Raw genomic sequence first — 14,536 nt, 5'->3', positions numbered from 1 at the left:
GAGTGAGTGAGGAGAGGCGGGTTTGTGTGTAACTCGCAGTCGGAGAGATGAGAGAGAGAAAGCGCAGCTGGTTTCGTGTGTCTATTCTGCGGAAAATTAGTATTGGTAGCGTTTCAGATATTTCAGTATTGATATGTATCAAAAAATTTATATTTTTGACAACACTACATTGCACTTAGTTTATTATTTCAGGTGCCCTTTTAAAAGACTACAACTGAAAAATGTCTATATTATATATAAAATTCAAGCCGCCAAAGTGGCTAGTAGGAGTGACTGCGTTACACGCCACTGCTGAATTACACCCGCATTTGGCTGGTAGGCGGGTGTTAACGTCAAGCCCTGGATGTACAGATACCAAAATGCATATATGTCCATATTCACACCAATGCACTTAGAAATAAATTGCATTTGTGAAAACTAAACTCACAGTGGATCAGGATACAGACTGAACCAGTAATATTCCCAGAACCACACTGGATTACTTCCAATTAACTTCACCAAATTAGATATACCATATTAATTTAGGCTGCCTGATTAACATTCCTATTAATACCAGAATTAACAAGTTTATGGTTCTCTTGGGGCAAAGCCCTTGTGATTTAGCCAAGATAAACAGGTTTAACCGAAAGGAGTTTGCGAATGGCATTGTGAGCTGCTAGCTTTAATTCCCATCACTGTTTGTGGTATTAGTTTGTTATTTCTCAACCCGTCTAACAAGCTGGTGTACTGAACCCCAGAGCAAAGAGCAACAGCAGAGACAGCATCTGAAGGAAAAAGTCCAGACACACAACTTGATATGACGTCTATGATATATGAGACAAACCATTAGACCATATGCTCAACTGTTTCCATCGTAACCTCAGCCTCAATCCATTACCTTCGAGCCCTCTCCTGCATTTCTACCTGGTGATTCACACCCTTAAACACTAATTTAACCAAATGCTAATCAAGTCCCAATGGATGGAAACTCCAGCTAAGCTTCTTTCCAACACTGAAAATGAGTGATCTTCTTGCATTAGTTCTCTCAAACTCCTGTGTTTCTCTAACCTCATGAGCTCTTTGAGCATTGCACGCTCTCTGTTTACTAAAAGCTCACAATGCCACAAGGAGTTAGCATTCCTCAGACAGCTTTTAGACAAAGCACAGCACATCTAGAGAGCTCTTCAGTATTCCCCACTCTAAGCCAGACCAATTTTCCACCCTAGCACCCAGCCTGTCAGATGGTGGCTAAATCCGCCTTAATGTTACAGGTTTAAAAAGTCAACCATGTCAGACAATCCCATGGATTTAATAGCAGGTTGTGTTTTGGGAACTCTTAACAATGGAAGACCTTTTCGTGGGGTCCAAAGTTACACTATAACATTTTCAGACACAAATATAGCATGGATCTTAAAGGGACAGATCACCCAAACATGATGACTCATGTCGTTCGAAACCTGTATGACTTTCACAACACAAAAGAAGATGTTTTGAAGAAAGTTGGGGTCAAAACAAACACTGACAACATTGGACCCCATTGACTTTCACTGTATAGACAAAAAAATTATGTTCCACAGAAGAAAGTCATATCGGTTTGAAACGATATGAGAGTGAGTAAAAGATGAAAGAATTGTCAAATTTGGGTGAATTATCCATTTATTTAATCTTATGTTCCTTTAAAGTGAACATGAAATCAAAATGCACTCAATGCAATAAATCGGTGCAATTATTTAAAAAAAAAAAACGAAATATAATAACTCACCTTTTAAGCTGACAAGACCATAAATAATGTTAAGCGCTAACCAAATAGCTATTTAGGAATTTTAGATTTCTGTTGTAAATAATGCAGCAATTCTAAAATCTTTTAGAAATACTTAGCAATTTAATGCTTGTTAACATGAATCTAATAAAGGTTACCAGAAAAACCAGGAAAAGAAGCATTATCAGACCTAAAAGTGTCAGCATGATATTAGAATGTTAATTCTACATTTCAATTTATAAATTATAAATACATTAACATTAACTTGATAAGGATAACCACACATTGACAATGAATAATAGTATATTTATAGATTAAAATGAACCTAGATTAATAAATGCTGTAAAAAGAAGTTTGTTCATTGTTAGTTCATGACACTTAAGGCATTAACTGAGGTTAGAGAATTGAACCTTGAAATATGGGTAACACTTCACAGTAAGGTCCCATTAATTAATGTTGGCTAATGCATTAAATAAAAATTAACTAACCATGAGTAAATTTATTTGTCACAGTATTTGTTAATATTTGTTAATGTTAGTTAATACAAATACAACTGTTAATTTTTCACATTTTCACATTTCAAATTCTCAGTACCAACACATATTCATCAAATGTCTACTGCTTCCGGCATCTTTGACGAAAGTCAGTGACACCACCGAGCAGAGCAAGGTAGACAGAACAGCAACATCAGCTAAAATAGCTGTCAATTCCCTGAGGCGAAAAAAATGTAAGCCCTTACTGACACCCAAATGCTGAGTCAAGCCTATTTCGATGCCATATAACACCCATAACCTCTGGAAAAATCCCCCACACGTCCATGATCCTGACCTCTCCAAAGTTACTGGCTTAAACTTCCAGCCCCTGTCCACTACATAATCATCTGTTCACACAGAAAAAGCTTCAGAAGATGAATGTCACATCTCGCATACCTTTAAAACACTACATTTGTTCATTAGAGGGATTTCGGAGCACTTAACGTGAGAGTGAAATGTATTGGTGCAGAATAGAGGAGCCAGGTGGGTATAAGGGACTCAAATAAAAAATAACTTTTGAGATGCATTGAAAGTACAAGAGGGATTTCAACTTTCTTTTTTTTTTACTCACAGGTAGAAAAAGCCTTCAGAGTGCTCTTTGGGCTACATCTCCTTCTCCCCGGCACTACCTCTCTCTAACTAATAAATGACTTGAAGGAAATATGCCATTAGAAACTCCTTCAGCCCACTCTAAGTGCTGATTCGTTGGGAACAGAACCCCTGTGTATTAATGCATGATTTTTTTTTTCACCTAAAGTCCATTTCATTTATTTTTTTCCAAGTACCTGCTGTCTGCCAAGATTATCTTTTGCATTAGTAAATGAGCTTTTTATTCTTTCTCTTTGCTTTTTTTTTTAATATCCCCCTTCGTTCAGCTGTGTGCCTCAGGAGCCACTATTGCGAAGCTTTAATACTGATTTCCTCCAGACGAACTGTGAGACTCGAGTTCACATGAGATTGTTTTTCCACAAACAAACTTTTCATTTTCTTCTTCTGTCAATCATAATCATCAGTGCAGTACAGTGCTAACTGCATAACAAATGCCGGCACAACCACAAACATGCAAATGAATATATGCACACACCACATGCTGTTTATCATAACTTAAAGGTAATAGTGAATGCATCCAAAAGTACCTCTCTTTTCTTGTATCATCTGAAAAAGAAAATGCATTCTATATTGGCAGCGTATTCTGAATGAGCCCTATCGGTAAGTAATTCAGTAGAGTTCAGAGAAAAAGAGAGGCAAAAGGCAAGAGAAGCTGAGACAGGCTGACACAAACATGACTGACAGGTGCATATGAGGTGTTTGTAATGCGAGTCTGACCGGCGTGAGGTCCTTCATACAGATGGGCAGCTCTCGCAGCATGAGCAGCAGGTCCAGGCGGGCGCTCAGGTCCGGAATGTTACACATCTGAGGAAGAGGTGATATATCAGAAGACGGCCTGGGCAATGTCACAAAGATATGCAGCGACACCTTCACACATACTCTGCTTGGTTCGTACGGGTGAATCTCACAAATTGAAAATGAAAAAACCCAGGTCATATTTCACACCAAAATCAAGAGCGAAGAAAAACCAAATAGTATATTTTAGGACTCCTTTAAACACTTTACTATAGGATTCTACATGTTAAGATTAGTTAATGCATGCATATGAATCATGAAGTAACATTGAACAATACATTTTTATAGCATTTATTAATTAATAAACTAAATATTAAAATATATTAGCATATTTCTTTGCACTTCGATGCATTATTTTCATGACAATTAAGTGAAATTTTCTTTTACTGTTTATTTTTTCATTCACATTATTTTTAATGGTGATTCTAGAATAGAAAAATAATGTATTCATTCTATTTTTATTAAAATCAGTAAATTAGTTATAGGTGGTACGACACATACCTATGGATGTTTAAGTACTTTTCTATTTAAAAAAATATATATACTTTCTCACGTTATGGCAATGAAAAAGATTGTTGTGCATTATATGCTCTTGAGAATTTGGCAGCAAATTAGCTTAATTTTCATGAAAATAATGTCACAATGCAAAACAAAAACAAAAACAATAATCCTGTTTTTTATTAAACAGAACATACTTTATAATTTTAGTCTTTTGATTCTGTGGTGAAATCTGACATGTTTTTGACATGTTGCCTGAGATTCAGTCATTCACATTCAAAGAGTTCCCAGATATCAGCTGAAATACAACGCATCATGTATTGCACTCAGGTTATACACACATATATATATTTCAAGGTAAAAACATTTATATTTTACATGTTTTATGTATTATGTATCTCACATATCTGATGCAAAGTGACCACCACTGCTGGTGTTCCAGTAAGATATCATTATGCAGGAACGATGTTTGCCGAAAACCGTGAAACACTAAAAATCACCTCTATAAATTCCAGCCTCAAACCTTTGGAACGGACTAGCACTGTGATTAATACATCACAAACGGCATGTCCATGGTTGTTAAAATTACTAAAGATGAATCTGAAACAGAAGACAGCAACTGCTGTTTCTCTTTAAAAATCCCTTTTTCAAGATGTGTGGTTCATTTGCAGTGTGAAAATGAAGGTTAAGAATTCAAACCAACAGCTGTCAAATTAAATCCCCTCATGGATTTTTCACATAATGAGGATCAGAAGAATTCGATGCACTTAGACACATGAAAACATGGCCCTTTACACATGGCCCAGAATCTGTAGGTAATGTATAATGTCGACTAAAATACATGAGAGATTTGGAACCAATACATAAGAATCTATATATAATGGGACGCTTTTAGAAAATGCAGAGTAATACTCATTAATGTCAACAACAATGTCTGGATGAATCTCATGAAGCCTGTTAAGAACATATCAGACATGTTTAACCCCAAAAGTAAAATAAATAAATAAAATTATATTTTGCAATTGAAACTTGTTTTGCACCATTATTAATTTCGATGTGATATTAAGCAAATTTTCTCAAACAGCAATGCAAAAAAAATTGTGATGACAAAATTCTTAGTATTTATAATGTACTTACATATCATGGGCCCTATCATACATCCAGAGCAATGCGTCGCCAGGCGCAATGCAAGTGTTTTTTGCTAGTTTCAGTCTGACGCAGTTATCATTTTCACGTCCTGCGCCACGTTGTTTAAATAGCAAATGCATTTGCGCTCATTTGTGCACCCATAGGCATGCTGGTCTGAGAACTACAGTGAGGAAAATAAGTATTTGAACACCCTGCTATTTTGCAAGTTCTCCCACTTGGAAATCATGGAGGGGTCTGAAATTGTCATCGTAGGTGCATGTCCACTGTGAGAGACATAATCTAAAAAAAAAAATCCAGAAATCACAATATATGATTTTTTAACTATTTATTTGTATGATACAGCTGCAATTAAGTATTTGAACACCTGTCTATCAGCTAGAATTCTGACCCTCAAAGACCTGTTAGTCTGCCTTTAAAATGTCCACCTCCACTCCATTTATTATCCTAAATTAGATGCACCTGTTTGAGGTCGTTAGCTGCATAAAGACACCTGTCCACCCCATACAATCAGTAAGAATCCAACTACTAACATGGCCAAGACCAAAGAGCTGTCCAAAGACACTAGAGACAAAATTGTACACCTCCACAAGGCTGGAAAGGGCTACGGGGAAATTGCCAAGCAGCTTGGTGAAAAAGGTCCACTGTTGGAGCAATCATTAGAAAATGGAAGAAGCTAAACATGACTGTCAATCTCCCTCGGACTGGGGCTCCATGCAAGATCTCACCTCGTGGGGTCTCAATGATCCTAAGAAAGGTGAGAAATCAGCCCAGAACTACACGGGAGGAGCTGGTCAATGACCTGAAAAGAGCTGGGATCACCGTTTCCAAGGTTACTGTTGGTAATACACTAAGACGTCATGGTTTGAAATCATGCATGGCACGGAAGGTTCCCCTGCTTAAACCAGCACATGTCAAGGCCCGTCTTAAGTTTGCCAATGACCATTTGGATGATCCAGAGGAGTCATGGGAGAAAGTCATGTGGTCAGATGAGACCAAAATAGAACTTTTTGGTCATAATTCCACTAAACGTGTTTGGAGAAAGAAGAATGATGAGTACCATCCCAAGAACACCATCCCTACTGTGAAGCATGGGGGTGGTAGCATCATGCTTTGGGGATGTTTTTCTGCACATGGGACAGGGCGACTGCACTGTATTAAGGAGAGGATGACCGGGGCCATGTATTGCGAGATTTTGGGGAACAACCTCCTTCCCTCAGTTAGAGCATTGAAGATGGGTCGAGGCTGGGTCTTCCAACATGACAATGACCCGAAGCACACAGCCAGGATAACCAAGGAGTGGCTCTGTAAGAAGCATATCAAGGTTCTGGCGTGGCCTAGCCAGTCTCCAGACCTAAACCCAGTGGGCAATTCCACGCAAAACTGTCACATCCATAACGCCAACACAATGCCATGGTATTTAGTTGGCGTTATGGATGTGACAGTTTTGCGTGGAATTGCCCCAATAGAGAATCTTTGGAGGGAGCTCAAACTCCGTGTTTCTCAGCGACAGCCCAGAAACCTGACTGATCTAGAGAAGATCTGTGTGGAGGAGTGGGCCAAAATCCCTCCTGCAGTGTGTGCAAACCTGGTGAAAAACTACAGGAAACGTTTGACCTCTGTAATTGCAAACAAAGGCTACTGTACCAAATATTAACATTGATTTTCTCAGGTGTTCAAATACTTATTTGCAGCTGTATCATACAAAAAAATAGTTAAAAAATCATACATTGTGATTTCTGGATTTTTTTTTTTAGATTAAGTCTCTCACAGTGGACATGCACCTACGATGACAATTTCAGACCCCTCCATGATTTCCAAGTGGGAGAACTTGCAAAATAGCAGGGTGTTCAAATACTTATTTTCCTCACTGTATGTGTGTTCAAGCACATTGTTGGCGTGTAAATAGCAAATCCGCCATGGCGCGGGCGCAACTGGCTTTTAAAGGGAATGGGAGATGAGACTCACTTTTAGACCATGCGCTGGCCAGTCGACCATTTTTCCCGTCGTTAAGCTAGCAAAAGTGAATTTGGACACGACCTAAGTGTGCTTGCGCCGTGCGCTTTAGACCATGCGCTTAGATTGTTAAAATAGGGACCCATATATTTACAAAGATGGAAGTATATAATAGTATACATTTCTTAAATTTATGTTGATTTGAAATACACACACATACAGACATATTGTATATTACATCCATTATTTCAGCGATTAACCAGAATGTGATGTCTTTACCTCCATCATGTACTGGTCCACCACATGCAGTTCAGTCAAGTCTCCTTTATGCAATTTATACATCTCAATGTCATCTGCAGTGGGCACGTATCTGATGAAGAACGCAACAAATGAAAACATGGCAAAGCACTGAAATGTCTGCCCTAATTTAGTTTTACATCGGGTCCAACCTCTCTGCATCATAAATACTTCATAGATGACCATTTTAAGCGTGCACGATTCTAGAAGGATGTCACACAACCCTTGTTCCTTTTTTACAGGTTGACTGCCTAGCGAGCCTATTTTCTCCTCCAAGATTGCCTCCTTTTCTCTTTGCATCTCTCCATCTAGTCGTCTGAAAAGGGTGCATGCTACTCTGATTTGCAGTGGCCCGAGGAACAGAGGTTGATTAAAAGCCAAGTTGCAGTCAGCTTGTATAAAGTGCTCAGGTAGTTGATGTTTGGCTGTTCCTGACTTGCATCCTGTTTGAACCCAGCTCACCTCCAAAATGGACCTGTGTTCAGGTCGTTTTACTGCGTTTCAAATCCATACCACACTGACTATTTCATGAGCTCAAGGATGTTCCGATGGAGAAACAAGCAAACTAAAGCCACCTACCATTAATATTGCAGTTTCTTCTGGGACCATCTTGAATAAGATTGTATTCAGAAGCCCATGTGGCCGCACTTAAGATTTCCTTCGTATTTGGCTAAATAAATATAAATCTCAGTAGGTACATTAGATTATGCCTCCCGTATGCAGGTTGGCCTCCAGCAGTCATTTAAGGATGTTTCTTGAAGTCAAATGCAGAGGAGAAAGCATTTCTCCAGCTTCCCTCAGGGCAACTCAATAGTTTCCTTTTCCTCAAATACATCAGATAAAAGTTTTATAAGCAGGCTGTTCTGTTAAGAGAGCCTGGCATATGTTCTTTTATATTAGCATTAAAGAAACGCTATGGTGTCTTCCTCAACATGAACTGCCCGTGACTTCTTGTGGTCTCTGTGGTCTTCATTACATCTACCACTGGAGTATCTTACAAAACACAGACCTCACTCTGTTCTTTTACATTTAACTGTGGTCTGCTGATCTCAACCGCTATATTTTCATTTATATTTTATAAAAGGGTCATTAACTAATAACATGGACAAGAATCTTTTTTCAAGCATTAACATTTGAGGTTAAATATGCATGCATGTAAAGTAGGATGTGTATATTTTTATCACCATTTCTTTTAGGGTTCTTACTCTTAAAGGGATAGTTCACCCATTATTATTAAAATTATGTAATTATTTACTCAAGTTGTTCCAAACCTGTATGAATTTCTTTCTTCTGCTGAACACAAAAGAAGATATTTTGAAGAATGTCAGTAACCAAACAGTTGATGGGGCCTGTTGATTCCATAGTATGGAAAAAAATACTATGGAAGTCAATGGGCCCCATCAAACATTTGGTTACCGACAATCTTCAAAATATCTTTTGTGTTCAGCAGAAGAAAGAAATTCATACAGGTTTGGAACAATCTGACAGTGAGTAAATGATGACAGAATTTTCTTTTTTGGGTGAACTATACCTTTAACGGTCTTAAAAATATACAGTATATTTCATAAACAGATTTTTTTTAACTATTCTGGTCATAAAAGTGCATACAAACTATCAAATCAGTATAAAATGTGTTTACAATTGATGTAAATGGTATAATTTAGCATTTCACGCTGCTACACTAACACTACTGTTCAAAAGTTGGCAGTAAAGACATTAATAATGTTACAAAAAAAATCTATTTCAAATAAATGGTTCTTTATAATTCAACAAAAAAAATGGGGCAAAACTCTCAGCATTGATAATAAAAAGAAACATTTCTTGAGCACCAGTTCAGCATATTAGAATGATTTCTGAAGGATCATGTGACACTGAGGACTGGAGTAATGATGCTGAAAATTCAGTGTTTTGCTATCAGACATTTTGAAGAAGTTCCAGTCTTGTGTGTCAAATTATCATTCTCAATTAAAGAGACCAGCATAACCTAGTTTGGATCAAAATGGAATTTATAAACCTCCTGTACACACTTTTTAAACTTGACTTAATGTGATACAGCATCTTAAAACATGGCACTCTTAAAAAGATGCTGAAAAAGAAGCAAAACAACACCACAACCAAAGACATCAGTCTGCATGTGTTCATAGACCAACAATTAATCAATACACATTTAAGAAATGAACTATTGTGTGAGGTGTGGAGTTTGGCAGGCTGCTTTGTCTCCATGTATCTCTTACCTCCTAAGAGAGGCAATATGCTCGTCTGAGAGACCCCCTTCCTCTTCATTTATAATCAACAATTTGTCCTTCAGCTCTTTTGGATGCACAGGGAAACTTTTGAGGAAAATATCTGTGGGGACAATACGCAATACATTTACAAAGGTACACACACATTCAGTCTTGAGCAACTCTTGAAACAACCTCTCCTGACAGCAGCTCTCCCCACCTGTGATGAGAAACTCCAAGCGCATTTCGAAGACAAAAGGGTTGTGTGCTTAATTACCTCTCTATACATGATCCAGGGAGGGCCAGATGCATGCTGATTTGCATTGTACAAAACCTGAATTGATGGGATTTTCATTTTACCTAATAAACCTAGCTGTGCTGAAGCTGCAAACAGAAAAAGGTATGAATAATGGGAGCCGTGGCAGCTGGGATGACGCTCATTACAGCAACATATTCACACTTTGATTGAGTGGCAGGTTCAAGGGTGCAATTACAATGTTACACCGTGTCCTAACTAGACGCCGTGTCCTAACTAGACTGTTAATCAGAGTTTTTTGTCCTAACCAGCCGCGATGGCGACACGCGACGATTCTATTTTAGAAACGGTTTCTAATTTTCTGTGACGTCGCGCTGGAACAACAAACACAAAGTGTGGCAATGTTAATCTCAAATGTGCTTTATTTAATGTTAAAAGCGTGTAATGTGACTTTGAATATCATTTAGTGCTCCCAGCTTTGTATCCGTGAAAGCAACAATGCAACCTCAGATCTTGAAATTAAACAAATGGAAACAAGAACGTTCAAACTGTAAACAAACAAGTGTATTCTTTGACAAAGATTGTAGTAACTCAGTAGCCTATGTATTTTTAATAATGTTTAAATGGTGTAATATTTGTGAATTTGATTATGTAGCCTACTTATCCATTTTCTTGCAAGTCACTCCTGGTGCTGTGCACTCAGCCCACACGCTGTTCTGATTGGCTGTGGGGTTTGATTGATTTTGACGCATCTCACAGTCGCGTCAAGTATGGACAGAAAATATTATTTGTCGCTGGAATCTTACTACATCGAGTCTGGTTAGGACACGGTGTAAGCCTCTTTTTCCGGTTTGCACCAAGTTGCACTACAGAGAAACCATTAGCTGTGTGAAAGGAAGGTTCTTTCATGGTTAACATGATTTCATCTCGGCAACAATGAGCCAAGCAAGAAAATCTGATTTCATCCATTCTTTTAAACATGGGAGGCCATGTCACATTCATAAAAACCAACAAGCATCACAAACACAAAACAGATTAACAGAGTAGGTTATTTAGCATTCACAACCACTTTGATTGAGTTGATACGGCAAAAAATGAAGGGTGAGTCTAGAATGTATCCACTAGGAATTAATTGGACCAAGAAAAGTTTGTTTTAATATCAGAATTCGCAGTAAATTTCTTTGTAAAAAGAAAAAAAATGTTACTGCCACAGTGCCACTTCACATGAGCTTGATGATTAGTTTATTCTGAACACTGCCACATACCCAATTATAAAAGGGTGATCACACTTCAGCAGTTAGTTATTCCAAGTTGTTTCTCTCTGAAATGTGACACTTTGGTTTTCAGTGGCATTGCAAAGGTTGTCATTTTTACATAAAAAATGCAAAAGTTCTGATTTGATTTATCTTTATGTTTATCTCAGATATGCTGTCATCTTAATATTTTACTTAATGAATATAAATATAATAGGCTATTTTAATATTTTTCTTTAGAACATTTCAAAGGCAATGATTTATTTTTTGGAAACAACTGTTTAAAAAAAACACCAATACTACACTGAAAAAAATAATAAATGAGTGAGAATAACATCTTCACTTGCATTAACATATAATTTTGTACTTTTATGTTCCAATTATATTTCCTTATTTCAGTGATTAAACTGAAAACAGCCAGAGCTGTAGAGGCTAACAAGGACTTCAGACTACGTTCCTCCCTCATGATTCCAGTAGCTCACCACCAGCTGAACAGCCAAACCCCTATGAAAAGTCTTCAAGCTGTAATTGCGGCTCTAATCATGGGTTTTCAATTAGCAATTTATTTTCTTTACGGGTGGTACAGTTGGAACAAAAAAGTTCAGATACATTAAAATGGAATAATATGATACAGCCCTTCAATTCAAAAATAGACAGGACTTTTTGTTTTATTTATGAAGACTGTGTGGTTCCATCATTGTTCAAGGACTGGACTCAAGGAGTGATGTTCACTTTAAAGCCATTAGCTATACTGTAGCTCTAATAAAGATTGAAAGAGAACATATGAGAACATATATACAGTCATGTGAAAAAGAAAGTACACCCTTTTGAATTTATGGTTTTATGTATCAGGAGTCCTTGACACGTAAAACCATAGAATTCAAAAGGGTGTACTTTCTTTTTCACATGACTGTATAGTGGGTCCAAGAGTCTGAGACCATTAGTGAAAATGCTTCTCTTTAGCAGCTTTCTAGTTTAAAATACACAAAAAAAAATCATTACAAATAAACACTATATGGAGAAAAGCATTGGGACACATGACCATTAGACCAACGGGGACTGTTATGACATTACATTGGTCCCCCCTTTGCAGCTGTAACAACTTCCACTCTCTTCTGGAAAGGATTTCCACAAGATTTTGGAGTTTCCCATTCATCTAGCATTTGTGAGGTCAAGCATTGATGTTGGACGGGAAGGTCTGACTCGCAATATCCGTTCCAGTTCATCCCAAAGGTGTTCGATGGGGATGAGGTCAGGGCTCTGTGAGGGCCAGTCAAGTTCTTCCACACCAAACACATCCAACCATGTCTTAATGAACCTTGCTTTGTGCACAGTCATGCTGGAATAGAAAATGGCCTTCCCTAAAATGTGCCCACAAAGTTGGAAGCATAGCATTTTACAAAATGTCTTGATATGCTGATGCATTAAGATTTCCCTTCACTAAAAGTAAAGGGCCAAATCTGAAAAACAGCCCCCATACCATTAATATGGTACCCAGTGAGGTCAGTAAATATATTTACTGTCCACTGTTGCTCATTTGAAATAGCACTGGGCCTAAGGCCAAAGCCAGAGACTGAGAAATGGAAAAGACATTTGGTATCGCTGGTTGAATGGTATCTCTGATATCTCTTTTTAAATACTTGCCAGTGAAATGATATTAATGCCAGTGGAACTCTTCAGCTATGGAATCAGCAGAGCATTGGTGACTTTAACGCACCATGTGCCTTAGCACTCGGTGACCCCGCTATGTGACTTTACATGGTCTTCCGCTTCGTGGCTGAGTTTCTGCTATTAAACTCTTCCACTTTCCAGTACTAACACTTAGGGTTGGCCATAGAATATCTAGCAGGGATGAAATTTCACGAATTGACTTATTGCGAAGGTGGCATCTTATTACAGTACAACGCTTGAATTCACTGACCTCAGAATGACCCATTTTATCACAAATGTTTGTAAATGCAGACAGCATTGCTTGGCAATGGGTCTGCTTGAAACAGCTGAATACAACAATTAAAAGGTGTGTCCCAATGCTTTTGTCCATAGTGGGCATATAGTATATAATATAGCATATTTTAGTACAACAATGTGTGAAAAGGTTAAATGAAAACTGTACATGACTGCAGAATGTCATCATATTTGGAAAATCTGAAATGTTTCAAAGAGCATCATGTGCTTCAATGGAATAATGAAAATCTGACCTTTTGTACAAAGTTTACATGCTCAAAGTCACAAAATTGCTGATTTAAGTAGTGATCTAGAAATCTGTAGAATCTGAAATATTTCTTATTTATTTTATGCCATATATTTTCTTTACTGAGAATCTTCCTGAGAAAACTTTCTGACTATTTTCTTGTTTAAATGAAATTCTATGTAGTCTCAGACTTTTGGACCCCACTGTATATACAAAACTATATCTGTGGGGAGAAAAAGTTTAGATATCAGATAGTTTAGATATCTGTCAGATATCATTTAAAGGGATGGTTCAGAGTAATTTCAACCTAGGGTCCTTTGCACCATGACCTCGAGCCAAATACCCCCCCAGAGGCTTTTTTTCCCATGGTCGAGCTGGGGAAGGTGGAGGGTTTCTGAAAGCGCACCAATGCAAACAATGCCAAGTATTTGAATGATGAGCAGCAAGCTCATTGGCAAGATGCGATCGCTAACAAATAGAGTTAAGGACCAATCAGCCTGCGCTATCTAGAGTTTCATGACAGAACTTTTTATTTCAAATAAATGCAGAACCTATTTGTACTACTGTAGAAGTTTGGTACCATTCCAGGCTTTAGTAGTGTGGTAATTTACGAGATACAACCTTGGATCCATTAGCGCCATGCACTAAGCCATTCGGCTGATATCTCTAAATGAGCTCTAACTTTAATAATGTTCGACCAAGGGTAAAAGAGCTTCTGGGGAGGTGTTTGGCTCGTGGTGCAAAGGTCCCTAGGTTGAAATTACTCCGAACCATCCCTTTAAGACATCAATGACAGTAACCTTTTTCTCCTAGTAATCTAGTATTTCATGTGTGTCACCTCTCGAGTTTAAGAGATCTCAAACTGTGCTACCAAAGATACCAAAGTCTGCAATTATAAGTCAGAGATCTCATCTTAAATCTCCAGAGACATGAAAGAGCAACCTCGAAGCAATAAAACTGTCCTCTGGATAAAATCGCTGCTACTAATGATGACTCTAAGGTTGTGTTAAAAGTCTCAACAGAGTCCTCAAAAGTGTCTGGC

The 14,536-nt window shown here is 37.8% G+C and overlaps 1 protein-coding gene across 2 annotated transcripts in view; it reads right to left on the bottom strand.

The window, feature by feature from the left end:
* Window positions 1–14,536, bottom strand: part of LOC311073883 (uncharacterized protein) — a 44,563-nt gene that overhangs the window by 12,410 nt on the left and 17,617 nt on the right. For both annotated transcript variants that reach the window (XM_084099978.1, XM_084099979.1), the window contains 3 exons: window positions 9,807–9,918; window positions 7,555–7,645; window positions 3,598–3,684 (listed from right to left, as the gene is read on the bottom strand). In XM_084099978.1, the coding sequence (XP_083956104.1) occupies window positions 3,598–3,684; window positions 7,555–7,645; window positions 9,807–9,918 (290 nt within the window). The remainder of the gene's footprint in view (window positions 1–3,597; window positions 3,685–7,554; window positions 7,646–9,806; window positions 9,919–14,536) is intronic.

This window comes from Abramis brama (assembly GCF_963993115.1).
Source record: "Abramis brama genome assembly, chromosome: 22".
NCBI classification, from domain to species: Eukaryota; Metazoa; Chordata; class Actinopteri; order Cypriniformes; family Leuciscidae; genus Abramis; species Abramis brama.
Note: the sequence above shows the minus strand (reverse complement) of the source record. Positions and strands in the feature narration are given on the sequence as shown.